Source organism: Tupaia chinensis, unplaced genomic scaffold (assembly GCF_000334495.1).
Source record: "Tupaia chinensis unplaced genomic scaffold, TupChi_1.0 Scaffold000685_1, whole genome shotgun sequence".
Lineage (NCBI taxonomy): Eukaryota > Metazoa > Chordata > Mammalia > Scandentia > Tupaiidae > Tupaia > Tupaia belangeri.
The window spans coordinates 4,078,140-4,091,867 of NW_006160208.1; the positions used below are offsets into that span (position 1 = coordinate 4,078,140).

At 44.2% G+C, this 13,728-nt stretch overlaps 1 protein-coding gene across 1 annotated transcript in view; it reads right to left on the minus strand.

Annotated features, from left to right (window-relative positions):
• The window catches only part of MTNR1A (melatonin receptor 1A), a gene marked incomplete at its 5' end in the record, with an annotated part of 26,822 nt that extends 13,098 nt beyond the window's left edge, over positions 1 to 13,724 (minus strand). The window contains 1 exon segment of the mRNA XM_006160476.3: positions 13,588 to 13,724. Coding sequence (XP_006160538.2) covers positions 13,588 to 13,724 — 137 coding nt within the window.
• Between the last annotated feature and the right edge of the window lie 4 nt (positions 13,725 to 13,728).

The window sequence follows — 13,728 nt, forward strand, 5'->3', positions numbered from 1 at the left end:
CGCGCCTGGCGTGAGTTTTAAGCTACCGGGTCCGGGACGCAAACCGCGGTCGACTACGTGGGAGTCCAGCGACATAGCCATTATGCCAACTGCTGGTTCCGCAGAATTGGAAATTCTTAAGTCTCACTTAGGTGTCTTTCACTAGTTAATGATGGAGCTGCTACAGTGCTCTGCTTGGATGGTCTGGTTAATTTTATGTATATAAAATTATGTGTGTGTGTGTATAATAGCTTCATGTACATCTTTCAAATCTCATACAAAATTATTTTGTGGATCACTCAAACCCATAACTGTGCAGGGAAAGGAATTCTTCAGGCAAATGCAGTTCCAGTGTAGCTAACCTGATGCTACAAACCCACCACAGCCTATCCCGTGGCAACTGGGCATCTGGGTGTATTCTCTTTTAGCCATTCTTAACTTCCAAAGAAGGGACATAGCAAACATGCGCTTCCCTCTAACACATGCAACTACCCCTTCTAAAATCGACAGCTCAAACTTTCTCCCTCCAAAGATGGCTATCTGCATGATTTTCATTACTCTCCCAACTGGGTTGTATTTTCCATCTAACATGCTGTAACTTGTACACTGAGACACTGGGTTTACCACTAATACATTCTACATGGTTGGAGTAGAGCAGAGGGAAAAACCAAAATATGGTTCATATATTTACAAATTACTCATATTAAAGTAAGAAAGAAATACCAGGGATCAGTAGGTGGCATGGTGGTTAAGGCGCTAGAAACTCTCACATGGCTCATCATGGTTCAAGTCCCGGACCTGATGACTTGTTTCTCACTCCCCCACCCCGTGTTTCTCTCTGTCAAAGAAAAATAAATGAATGAATAAATAAATTTTTTTAAAAAATAAGTTTTAAAAAAAGAAATACTATAATTATTTCAGTCTCCATTTGTGCAGTTGGCCACATGGTTGTAATAGGTTTTTATAGATACCTTTTCCACTTCATTATAATATTCTTCATAGCACTGCTTCTTCTGACCGAGAAATTCATTTGACAGCAAAGGAAGCTTCACAGTGAGATGACACTCTTGGAATCCACTTACATAGTTTCCCATTTTAAAACAGATAGGCTAGCAGATTGGTGAAATGGTTTTAAAATGATTTACTTATAAGAATCTATGAGAAGGACCAGCAGATGGTGTAATGGTTACGTCGCTGGACTCCCACAGAGCTGACTGCTGTTCAAGTCCTAGACCCAGAGGCTTGAAACTCATGCCAGGCACATGTGTGTGCATGCCCAAAATCCTGAGTGAAGGAGAAGGGACTGCGGCATGGCCATCCCCCTGGGGCGTGATTTCTTGCTTTCTGTCTCTCTGTCTCTCCGGCAAGCACACGTGCCCTATAGCAAAAAATCTGTCAAAAAAAGAAAGCATGAGAGAAAGAGTTATCACGTTACCACTGTGCCCGGAAGATGGGCCTGGAATGGCTGTCGAAGGTTCAGTTTTAGCATCAGCTGAGTGAGCCTAGGCTACTGGCCCCCAGCATGTGGTATTGTGAACTCAATCAGTGACTAATATACAGTGTTATTCATCTCACTGGCAGGATGCATGGACCATAAAGCCAAAGGTGGAAATATTTGGCAGTTCTTTCTCTCGTGATTACCCTAGTGGCACCCTATCAAATATTTGCTTCCTGTCTCTATAGCTTCAGGTTCTGTTGTTCAAAACTCTTAGTTCCCAAGGGAGGAATCCTTCCACCAGGAGACATATCAGTGGTTTCATTAAACTGGAAATTGAGATTGCCACTGGCCACTTCAGGCTTCTCATTCCAGCATATCAATAGACAAAGAAAGGGATTTCCTATCCTGACTGGAGTGGTTAATCCTGATTAGCAAGGGAAAACTGGGTTGTTATTACACAGTAAAGGCAAGGACTTGTCTGTCTAGAAAGCAAGAAATCCACTATTCATGCCTTATGATTAAAGCTAATGGAAAATCAAAATAACCCAATACAGGCAGGGAATGCCAGTGTCTCAAGCTGCAGGAATGAAGGTTTGAGCCACTTGAATAGGCAAGAAACCACAATAAGTAGAGGGCAGAACTGCTTCAGCCAGGATAGTAGATGCTGTGCATGTCCAACTTTATGATCTGATGGGTCAGACAACACCTAGTCTACCAAGGGTCTTTCAGATCACCTGGTTAAGCATTCATTTTCTACTAGGTCAGGTAGCAGGTCAAAAACTTTCTCCAAAGGACAGTACTTATTTGCAGAAATGAGCACGTATTTGCTGCATAATCCTAAGAGTCTGGGTCATGGATATTTATGTGCCTGCTTAAGCCTTCTCACAGCCTGCTGACCTACTATAGTTCCAGTACCATTGAAAGGACAGTACTTATTTGCAGAAATGAGCACGTATTTGCTGCATAATCCTAAGAGTCTGGGTCATGGATCTTTATGTGCCTGCTTAAGCCTCCTCACAATGGTACCATAGTTCCGGTACCATTGATGTCTTCGTGCATTTCTGCTGCTAGAACAAAGTGCTTTAGGCTGGGTAATTACAAACAAGAGAACTTTACTGCTGGAGGCTGGGAAAATCCTAGATCAAGTCACCAGCAGATTTGCTGTCTGGGGAGGGCAACAGTCTGCTTCCGGTATGGCGCCTTCTTCCTGCATCCTCCAGAGAGGACAAATGCTATGTCCTCACCTGGTAAAAGCGACCAAAGTGCAGGAAGGTATTAACAGCTCCTTTTCATAAAGGCATTAAATTCATCCGTGAGAAAGCTGTCTCATGACTGAATTACTTCCTAAAGACCCCACCTCTTAATACTATCACACTGACAATTACGTTTCAATGTGAATATTTGGAGACACATTTATACCATAGCTGGTCAGACAGGTTGAGTGGCAGAGCAGTTTTCAGAGCCTTTTCTTGTCTGGTCTCCACTCAAACCTGACAGATTTTTAGGTTACTCAGTAAGTGAGCTGGTGTAGTATGTCATTTCTATATATACAGACACGTAAGCATGCATATATAGTGGGTATATGTGCACGTGTATGTATACACATGTGTATGTGTATACATGTATGTATGAGCATACTTATTCGTACATGTGACATATATTTGTTTTTATTATTGGTAAGAGGGGAGATACAGCAACTTTTTCTTCACCTTAGGAGCTGGGTAGGTACAGGCAGTAGTTGAAGTGACTCTTTTGCCACTGCATGTGATGAACTACCAGTGTCCCTTTGCTCCTGGTAATAGGGTTGTTCATGGCTCTAAATCTAGTTCCTATGACAGAATCAATTGCAGGCAACCTAGAATTGATACAGAGAAGCCATCCTTAAGGTTCTTCTTGGTCCACTTTCAGTACCAAATTTTGTATCAGTCAGGGTTCACTCAATCCACGAAGCAAAACTGCTAGAGCAGTTTTGAGGTTGTTGTTTCTGCATCTGGTGCTGGAGCCTACAGTCTGCAGAGAAGGCAGTTGAGAAAGAAGATGGATGTCACCAGGATGCAGGAACCTTGGTGGGACCAACAGGATCAGCCCCAAAAGCATGAACTGAACTCACTTGAGTGAGTCCATCTCTCACTTTCCTCAAACTCTCGGTGGAGTTCAGAAAGAGCTGGCAGGACTGTGAGCATGTGTCACCATTCCCAGTTCCCAGCAGCTGCACCCTGCAGGTAAGTGCCAAAGTGCCAGCATGTGGGGTAGCCTGGTGCTCTACAGAGGCCTGGGTGCACAGAACTGTGACTGCTGCTTGAGTTTTTTAAATTGCCACAGGGTGCATTCACTCCCCGCCAAAGACAGACAAAGAGACAGAGAGAGGGAGGAGGGACAGAGACAAAGAGAAAGCATCCCTTGATGGGGCATAGTTCCACTGCAATACCATCTCCTCCAGTGCTCCATCCTGTTCGGACGTGAGGCATGCACGCCCATGTACCCAGCATGCTTTTTAAGTCATCAAAGCTGGGATTTGAACCGTGGTTGGCCATGTGGGACCTGACTCCTTTAATCACTTGGCCACAGGGCTGGCCCCACTTTCACCTTTTAAATCATTTATTCAATGTTTCTTATGAGAAACAATCATCTAGAGCCATAAAGGGAAAATCTTTTCAGTCTAGCTAAATTGACACAGCACAAATCCACTGCACATTTAACTCTGTATCAGAACAATTCCAGGTGGTAGGTGTGTCCATGTGCAAGCCGGACAGTGCCCTCCTGAAGTCGATAACTTGGCTTCTGAGGAGACAGTGAGAAGTAGGGGAATAATTGTGATAAATAGAAAAGTAATGCTGCCTTGCCTTGGCTGTTCCCAGAAGGCAGGTCACAGCACTAGATCAGCTGAAATAAGGCAACTTGTAGTCTCCTGTTAATCTACTTTATTCATATGTGTGCCATCTTTCACTTCCAATTTAAATTGATTTTAAAATTTCCTGGAGGGCATGTGTGGTCTCTGGAGAGAGAAAGAGACAGGGAAAGTGAGAAAACACCCCACATAGAGGATGGCCACACTGCAATTCCTTCTCCTCCATTCTCCTGTCAGGATTTTGGGCATGCACACACATGTGCCTAGCCAGTTTCTGAAGTCATTGGGTCCAGGACTTAAACTGCACAGTCAGCCAGTGGGATCCAGCTGCTCCCCCACCACACCACTGGCTGGTATCCCCAGTTTAGTTTTATCTACTGAAACAAATGTTCTTTATCTTATGACATATGAATGCTTGCACACCAAGCAGGGGTGGGGCACCTTGACAGGGTCTCATCACAATCTCCCTTCCTCAGCATTCCGTATCATCAGGATCTCGCTCGTGTGTGCACCCAGCATGTTTCAGGCCCACCGGGTCAGGGATCCACACTCGCGTCTGCCACGTGGCCTCCAGCCTTGGAGGGTGCTTAGGTTTTTGCTACTCCACAGTGGCTGGGCCTCCTCTGCCTTTCGTAGTTTGTGTCTTTAATCACGGCAAGGCTTTTGCTTACTTCTGGTTCTTAGTACAGTGACCTCTAAGTGTTTTCCCCTCCCCACACCCTTTATTGATCATTTTCTACTTCCAATACGTACTTTTACAATTATGCCTAAAGAGGCTCTCAGCCAGAGCCTGGCCAGAGAGCTCAATTTCAGATGCTCATGTGTGTGTATGAGCACATGAACTTTCTTAGGAAAACAGTATTCAGAAAGTTCATGGAAAATACTTACTATGAAAAAAATTATGAATTTTAAAATATTTTGTGCTAAAATACTTTATTTTCACTTTTCTAGGGACTTTTGAAGTCCCTTTGGATACTGAGAAAGACAAAAACACTACTATAGCCTTGACTCTTGCTAATTAGTTTTATGACTTCATCAAATATAACTCCATATTTCTTTATCTCCCATCTAAAAAGTAAGAATTATCCAGGGAAAGACCAGACCCAAATTTAATCATGCATTTGAGAGTCTGAGGACCAGTAGTTGGCATAATGGCTATGTCGCTGGACTCCCAGGTAGTCGACCACAGTTCGAGTCCTGGATCCGGTGGCTTAAACTCACGCTGGGCGCATGTACGCGTGTGCCCAAGATCCCAAAAGGAGAATGGAGGAGAAGGGATTGCGGCGTTGCCATCCCCCTGGGAGGTGATTTCTCGCTTTCTGTCTCTCTGTCTCTCTCTTTCTGGCAAGTGCATGCACCCTATAGCAAAAATTTCTCCCCTAAAAAAGAGAGTCTGAAACCACTGTCCTAAAGTCTTAAAGGGACTCGGGTCTACTCTGACACATTCATAAAAACTTAGGGTTCCATAACAATGTCCTACACAAACAGGAACCAAAAAAGTCATAAAACTTTAACCAACAGCTAAGAGTATAAGGGGAAAAAAAATCAATAAAATGTCTCTGAAAGTGAAAAATGGCCTTGAAACAATGATTCCAAATATCATGGAGAACTTCAGGAGGAGAACGGCCAAAGTGCTAACAAGAAATCTGTCAGACCGGAGACGGTATTAAGCATGGATTTGGTTAGCTAGCAATCATTTCCCAAGTCTGTGCAAGTTAGGCCGTAATGTTGGGAATGGCAGCATACTTGCTCAAGAAAGTTACTGTAGCACCTAGAAATGATTCATTCCAAATTAGAGAACAGCTCATATATTGAAATAATCCATTTTTGAGCCTCAGTGCTATTTGCTCTGCAAAGATAACAGTTATCACTAAAGGAAAAATGCAGATAGCAGAGAATTTGCATAACATCACAAAAGAGCGTTAGAGTCTCAACTTTTGATTTCTAGCTGATGTCACTTTTTTGCCAGTTCATATTGTCTACTTATTTTTGAAAAAATACGCTTGAAATGAACACTCAAGAAAAGAAAAACAATCTAAATAGAACTAATCAGGGCCAGCAGGTGGTGTGGTGGTTAAGGCACTAGATCCAGTATAGGATTTGGTTAGCTAGCAATCATTTCCCAAGTCTGTGCAAGTTAGGCCGTAATGTTGGGAATGGCAGCATACTTGCTCAAGAAAGTTACTGTAGCACCTAGAAATGATTCATTCCAAATTAGAGAACAGCTCATATATTGAAATAATCCATTTTTGAGCCTCAGTGCTATTTGCTCTGCAAAGATAACAGTTATCACTAAAGGAAAAATGCAGATAGCAGAGAATTTGCATAACATCACAAAAGAGCGTTAGAGTCTCAACTTTTGATTTCTAGCTGATGTCACTTTTTTGCCAGTTCATATTGTCTACTTATTTTTGAAAAAATACGCTTGAAATGAACACTCAAGAAAAGAAAAACAATCTAAATAGAACTAATCAGGGCCAGCAGGTGGTGTGGTGGTTAAGGCACTAGATCCAGTATAGTCACCTCCATAGTTCAAGTCCCAGACCTAGTGGCTTGAAAAATGCCAGGTGTGTGCGCACGTGTGCCCAAAAATCCAAGAGAAGAATGGAGGAGAAGTAATTGCAGCGTGGTCATCTCCTCTCGGGAAGGACTTCTCATTCTCTCTCTCTCTCTCTCTCTTTCTCTCTCTCTCTCTCTCTCTCTCGTGCATGTGCCTTATGCCAAAAGTCTATAAAACAAATAGAATATATAATAGTAATACATCATAATACATTGTTTGTATAGTACCTTCTAACTGCAAAATGGTAGGTGGATAGGTGGATGAATGGATAAGTGGATGGACTGATGGGCAGAATCTAAGTGTATCTTCCTAGCATCCCTGTGAGTTAAGTAATACTATATTAACTTTATTGGACAGATGGAGAAACTGAGGCTTAAAGAGATTGAGTAACTGGACCCAAACTACACTACAACTGAAAGTTTAATAGATGTAAAGTCTCAGTATAGATCTTCTGATTTTAATTCTTGTGCTCCTTCCACCATGCCACACTGAGTTGTATTCCGGAATAACAAACCCTAATCATCCATTTGTAAATATGGGAGTTTCAGCTTTCCTATTAACCAGAGAGTGGTTGTTACATGAACACATAAAAGAAATTGCTTTGAAAACTGAAAAGTGCTCTACACACATAAGCACAAAATACTAGATGTTCTGGACAAGGAAAAATCAGTTGTTTTCCTACTTTATGAAAGATATAAAGACCGAATCAGCTGTCTGTCAAGTGCAATTTCACGTTTCCAATTCTAATTTTATCAGCTTCGAAAATGTTTCAAATACAACTTTATAAATAAACCAGAAAATAAAGTAAAATTATAGTAAAATTATAGGATTAAAACTCTAAGTTCAATTGACAATTCGGACTATTGTGATTTGAGTACTCTAAGTTATTCATAGAAATATTCAGGAAGAGCCGGCTAGCAGTTTTTGCAAAATTATTTATGGATTGGAGTGGTAAGGATGAGGTCAAATGTAAATCACAAGAGGCTTTGATTTATGATCTATTGTTAGGACAACAAGTCAGATTGTTGAGGAATGTTGGCTATCTGTTCCAACTGCCCAGTCCAGATACCTAACAGCTAGCGTGCATCACTTACAGTGAGAAAAGAATTCAGGACACAAGATTAATCTTCATAAAACGAAAATTCCCAAAAGGATAAAATCTTTCAAGGGTGTTATTGAAAATGCATTGCATCTTATTTTTCTAATGAAATTTGGACAATTGGTTCTTGTATGGATATTTATTTTGTTTTATGTTTTTGTTCTAAAGATTCCACAGAGCTCTGGTTCTCAAATTACCAGAAAGCTGTATGCCTAGCCACATTTATGCCTTTAAGACAGAGGTCTTGAATTGGCACTGCAGGAGAAATCACGGGATCCTTTATGTTAGAAATGTTTATAATATTGGGACCAGCAGTTAGCGTAATGGCTATGTCACTGGACTCCCATGTGGTCTACCGCAGTTCAAGTCCTGGACCTGGTGGCTTAAACTCACGCTGGGCGCATATGCATGCATGCCCAAGATCCTGAGAGGAGAATGGAGGAGAAGGGATTGTGGCATGGCCATCATCCCTGGGGGAGGTGATTTCTCACTTTCTGTCTCTCTATCTCTCTCTGTCTTTCTGGCGAGCGGATACGCCCTATAGTAAAAACTCTCAAAAAAAAAAGAAAAGAAAAGAAAAAAGGAAAGAAATTCTAATAACATGGCAGAGTGTTTACCTTCCATCCTCCTCTGACCCTGAAGTAAGACTCACACATGTGCGTGATGTGCTCACACGTGTGACTGAGCCTGCTCTTCTTTAGGCATGTATTGGTGCAAAGCAAATGGCCAGGCTGGTCACTTATTTGGACTGTTCCACTTGAGTGGCCACATCTTGATGGGGTCGCTGATAGCTAGTCTCTCATCTCAGCCCAACCAGTGGCGTGAAAGTTCGCTCACCCACAATTACGTACTCAGCTGATCATGAGAGTCCCCCGCTCAACCTACCCACACTCATGAGAACCTGCAACTATCTCAGAGCAGCAGTGCCCTGCTTTCTAGTCACCAAGGCCCACCGAAGGAGGCTCGAATCACTGTGATCACTTCATTCTCTTCCAAGTAGGGAAAACAACATAGTAAATTTTTAAAAACTTGTGAACATTTCTTGGGAAGTAAAACAAAAACCTCAGATGTCATTAAGGGATAATTTTCTTTAATACGAAGCTAGATTCCTGAGAAGTGGATGGGATAGTTCAGGACGAGCAGACACACTTTCCTAGATCCACGATGCCTGTTATCATTACGACCATGTACACGCTGCACCCATGGTCCTCTTCATTGCTAGTCAACCTCGTAGCATTATAATTCCCCACTGTATAATGAGTTTAATAATCATGAAAATGAAAGAACTTGAAAACAGGAAGGAATCGTCCACCTCCATCAGTCAATCATGTGAAAAACAGCCCAAAGGGAACCAGCAGTTAGCATAATGGCTATGTCGCTGGATTCCCATGTAATCGATCGCAGTTTGCGTCCGGACCCTGTGGCTTAAACTCACGCCGGGCGCGTGTGCATGCGTGCCCAAGATCCCGAGAGGAGAATGGAGGAGAAGGGATTGCGGCGTGACCATCCCCCCCTGGGGAGTGATTTCTCACTTTCTGTCTCTCTGTCTCTTTCTGTCTATCTGGCGAGTGCACACGCCCTATAGCAAAAAAAAAACCTCTCAAAAAAAAAAAAAAAAAAAAACAGCCCAAAGAGATGAACGCTTTCTTATAATCACAGATACACAAATGAAAACCGGAGTTCAGGTGTTGAACTCAGTCTTGTTCTAAGCTCCTTCCACACTTCTCTATAGTATCGGATACGCTTTTCCCCAACGCAGGAGTGCGTGCTTTACAAGCAGCTGCATGTACTTTTCACCCCATCCCTGACACTCACTCCATTTTCTACCATCGTAGGTGCTTTCCCTGGGGTCTCTGCGGAGATTTCTGAGGCAGTAAGAGAAGTTTCTACCCAGTCCCCTCATGTCCCTCTCTCCCATTCTCACAGGATCCCAAGAAGCTCAGAGCTTAATACTCATCACTTCCAAGGGCTCATGAATGTTGGGCAACCCAGCCACTCCCAGCGTTATTACAGCCACGCTGTTGTTTCACATGATTTTGTGGGACAGCACAAGAGCCAAAACACCATATAAAATATTCTTTTAAGAAAGTCATAAAGGGAACTAGCAGGTAGCGTCATGGCTATGTCGCTGGACTCCCATGTAGTCGACCGCGGTCCGCGTCTCGGACCTGGTGGCTTAAAACTCACGCCGGGCGCGTGTGCGTGCGTGCCCAAGATCCCAAGAGAAGAATGGGGGAGAAGGGATTGCGGCGTGACCATCCCCCCTGGGGGGTGATTTCTCGCTTTCTGTCTTTTCGGGCGAGCGCCCGCGCCCTATGGCAAAAATCTCTAAAAAAAAAAAAAAAGAAGAAAGTCATAAACAGGGACCAGCAGTTGGTATAACAGCTATGTTGCTGGACTCCCATGCAGTCGACCACAGTTTGAGTCCCAGACCCAGTGGCTAAACTCATGCCAGGCATGTGTGCGTGCATGCCCAAGATCCCGAAAGGAGAATGGAGAAGAAGGGATTGTGGTGTGGTCATCTTCCCTGGGGGGTGATTTCGTGCTTTCTGTCTCTCTGTCTCTCTCTTTCTGGCAAGCACACTCGCCCAATGGCAAAAAATCTTCTCCCCCCCCCAAAAAAAAAAATCATAAACAAACTATCATGCTTACAACTTCAGGGCTGTCTTTTTTTCTTTCTTTTTTTTAATTGCCAGAGGGTTTGTGTGCTCACAGAGAGAGACAGAAAAAGAGGAGAGGGAGAAAGTACCCGTTGATGGAATAGTCACGCTGCTATTCCTTCTCTCCCATTTCTCTATCCCATCAGGAATTTGGCCATGCACGCACATACACCCAGCATGATTTTCAAGCCTCTAGGCTCAGGACTTGAACCATGGTGGGCCTTGACAGATCCAGTTCCCTTAACCACTAGGCTATAGAACTAGCCCACAATTATAGCAACATTTTTTTTTTAATTTTTAATCCTGCCAGAGAACATGTGTGCTCATCAGAGAGAGACAAAAAAGAGAGAGAGGAAAAGGAAGAAGACATTCCCCAGGAGGGATGGTCATGCCACAATCCATTTTTTCTCCCTTTCAAGATTTTGGGCATGCACACACACAAACCTACTATGTTTTTCAAATGGCTAGGTTTGGGACTCGATCACACAGTCAGCCATGTGAGATCTAGCCGTCTTAACCATCATGCCACCAGCTGACCCTATAACAACTTTTAACAAGATCTCAAAATTCACATTTGAATCCTGTATCTCTATCTCTGCTTCAAACGACCATCTGTTATAGAAAGCTTTGAATGGTCTGAATTGCAACTGTGGCTCATTAGAACAAGAAGTCCCCAATTATAAAAAAATATGAAAGTTCAAAACCCTTGCAGATTAAAGTTCACTGAAGGTCTCCAGTTAGGAATACAGGATTTTATAGAATACCCTCTCATTGTTGAGCAAATGAACACAAGACGAAGTCGTGTGGGAGCATAAATCTTTTTACATATAACACAAGAAGAACTGTTCCAGGTATGAACATTTTTTTGGGGGGGAGAGGTTTTTTGTTTGTTTGTTTGTTTTGTTTTTTGCTATAGGGCGTGTGCACTCGCCAGACAGACAAAGACAGACAGAGAGATAGAAAGCGAGAAATCAACCCCTCCCGGGGGGGATGGCCACACCGCAATCCCTTCTCCTCCATTCTCCTCTCGGGATCTTGGGCACGCACACACACGAGCCTGGCGTGAGTTTTAAGCCACCAGGTCTGGGACTCGAACCGCAGTCAACTACATGGGAGTCCAGGGACATAGCCATTACGCTAACTGCTGGTCCCCAGGTGTGAACATTTTTGAAAAGGAAAGGTTTTTGTAGGATTCAAACTTCTCAGCTGCTACCGTTACCGGCAGGTGAAGGTACAGTGCAGAGGCAAGCTCTGTGGAGGGACAGCTGTTCACCATGCAGTCTGCGTCGCACCTGTGTCCTCAGCCCCTGCTCTGTGAAGCAGGCAGCAACAGCACCTCACCTCAGGGCTGACTGCAGGACCCAGGCCACATGTCACTCAGAACCGAGTCTGGCCCCTGGAAAGCTGTTTTTATTGCTGCGAGGGAATAAGCCTCTTCCTGAAGAGGATTTCCTCTAGTTTAAGCCAACATCTATGAAAAATTAGGTTATTTAATTTACTAACCCAAATTCGATTCATATCAGGTGCTTATTACTAATTCTCGAACTATGCACTGCCCTAAGCATTACCTTACCAATAACAAAATTCAGAGGAGGATGTTCCCCAAAAGAACCTAAACAAAATGAGAGTTTTAAAAGTTTATTTTATTCAGGAACGAGAACACATGAGCATACATAAGAGAAAAGGGGGAGGAGCGAGAGAAAGAAACACCTTCGACATCCCCTGTTCCCCACCCTCCAGCGTCTCAGTATCTTGGACACATACAATCACAGCCAGTGTGTTTCAAAGCCCATTGTGGGAACTTGCCCTGAGTCAGCCCTGTGGTCTCCAGCACTGCAATTCAGATCCCTGCTGGTGACCACCAGGCTGGACCTGGAGTTCATTGGTTTTTTTTTTTGTTTGTTAGTTTTATTTTTTAGACAGGGTTTCACAATTCTTCTGTCTCAGCCTCTCTGAGCAGTTGGGACACCAGAAGTGTTGTTAGTTTTATTTTTTAGACAGGGTTTCACGATTCTTCTGTCTCAGCCTCTCTGAGCAGCTGGGACACCAGAAGAACGGCTTTAGGGTGTTCTGGGCATGGGTGCTGCCGAGTAGCAGCACCTACCAACCCCTGCTACTGTGACAGGAATCAATTAGAGCTTTGGCCGACTAGCTGGCTGGAACAAAACGAACGTGTTTGGCAAAGTTTTAAGTGCATGATTCCTTCTCCTCCCCCCTCCCCAAATTTGCCTCCAAATAAAAGACTAGAATGCTAGGGGGAATAAGTCTCTAGACATCAGGTTTAGTTACACGTAAAGGAATAACACTTTGTACAAAAACTTGTATTTCTAAAATGTAAACTCATTTACTGGAGGAGCAACAGACGTTCCAAGGCATATTTAGAAACTTGTGTTTTGTTTTTAACCTTTTTAAAACTGTGCACTAATAACTGAAAACTACCCCTGGTAATAAAGCTAAAACGACCGCGCTAGCGTTCTGGCAGCCTACAGATGGGCACAAAGTCAGGGAAACCCTGTAAAAACTAAACACGCGTAAGTTCAGCGCTCTGACTTGAAAGCGCTTCTTCGGGAACTTCTGCAGCCTATACACAGCAGTGACAGCCAGACCGCGGGGCTTTCCCCTTGCGCCAGAACCCCGCTCTGGTGGTTTCCTACTCCCGTGGGGACAGAGGACTCGGGACTGTTGGGTGAAAAAGCGTTCCAAAACTTTCCTTAGGAGACACCGGCTGCGGGGAGGGTGCTGCGTCCGAGAAGGCGCGGGGAGCGCCTGCCCTTCTGCAGCCTATACACAGCAGTGACAGCCAGACCGCGGGGCTTTCCCCTTGCGCCAGAACCCCGCTCTGGTGGTTTCCTACTCCCGTGGGGACAGAGGACTCGGGACTGTTGGGTGAAAAAGCGTTCCAAAACTTTCCTTAGGAGACACCGGCTGCGGGGAGGGTGCTGCGTCCGAGAAGGCGCGGGGAGCGCCTGCCCGCGGGGTGACGGTGGGTCAGGGAGCCCCTACCTGAGTTCCTGAGCTTCTTGTCCCGGTACACGGACAGGATGACCAGGACATTGCCCAGGATGTCCACCACGATGGTGAAGATGAGGATGCAGGCCAGCGCGATGGCCAGCCCCGCGGGCCGGGGTGGCGTGCCGTCCACGC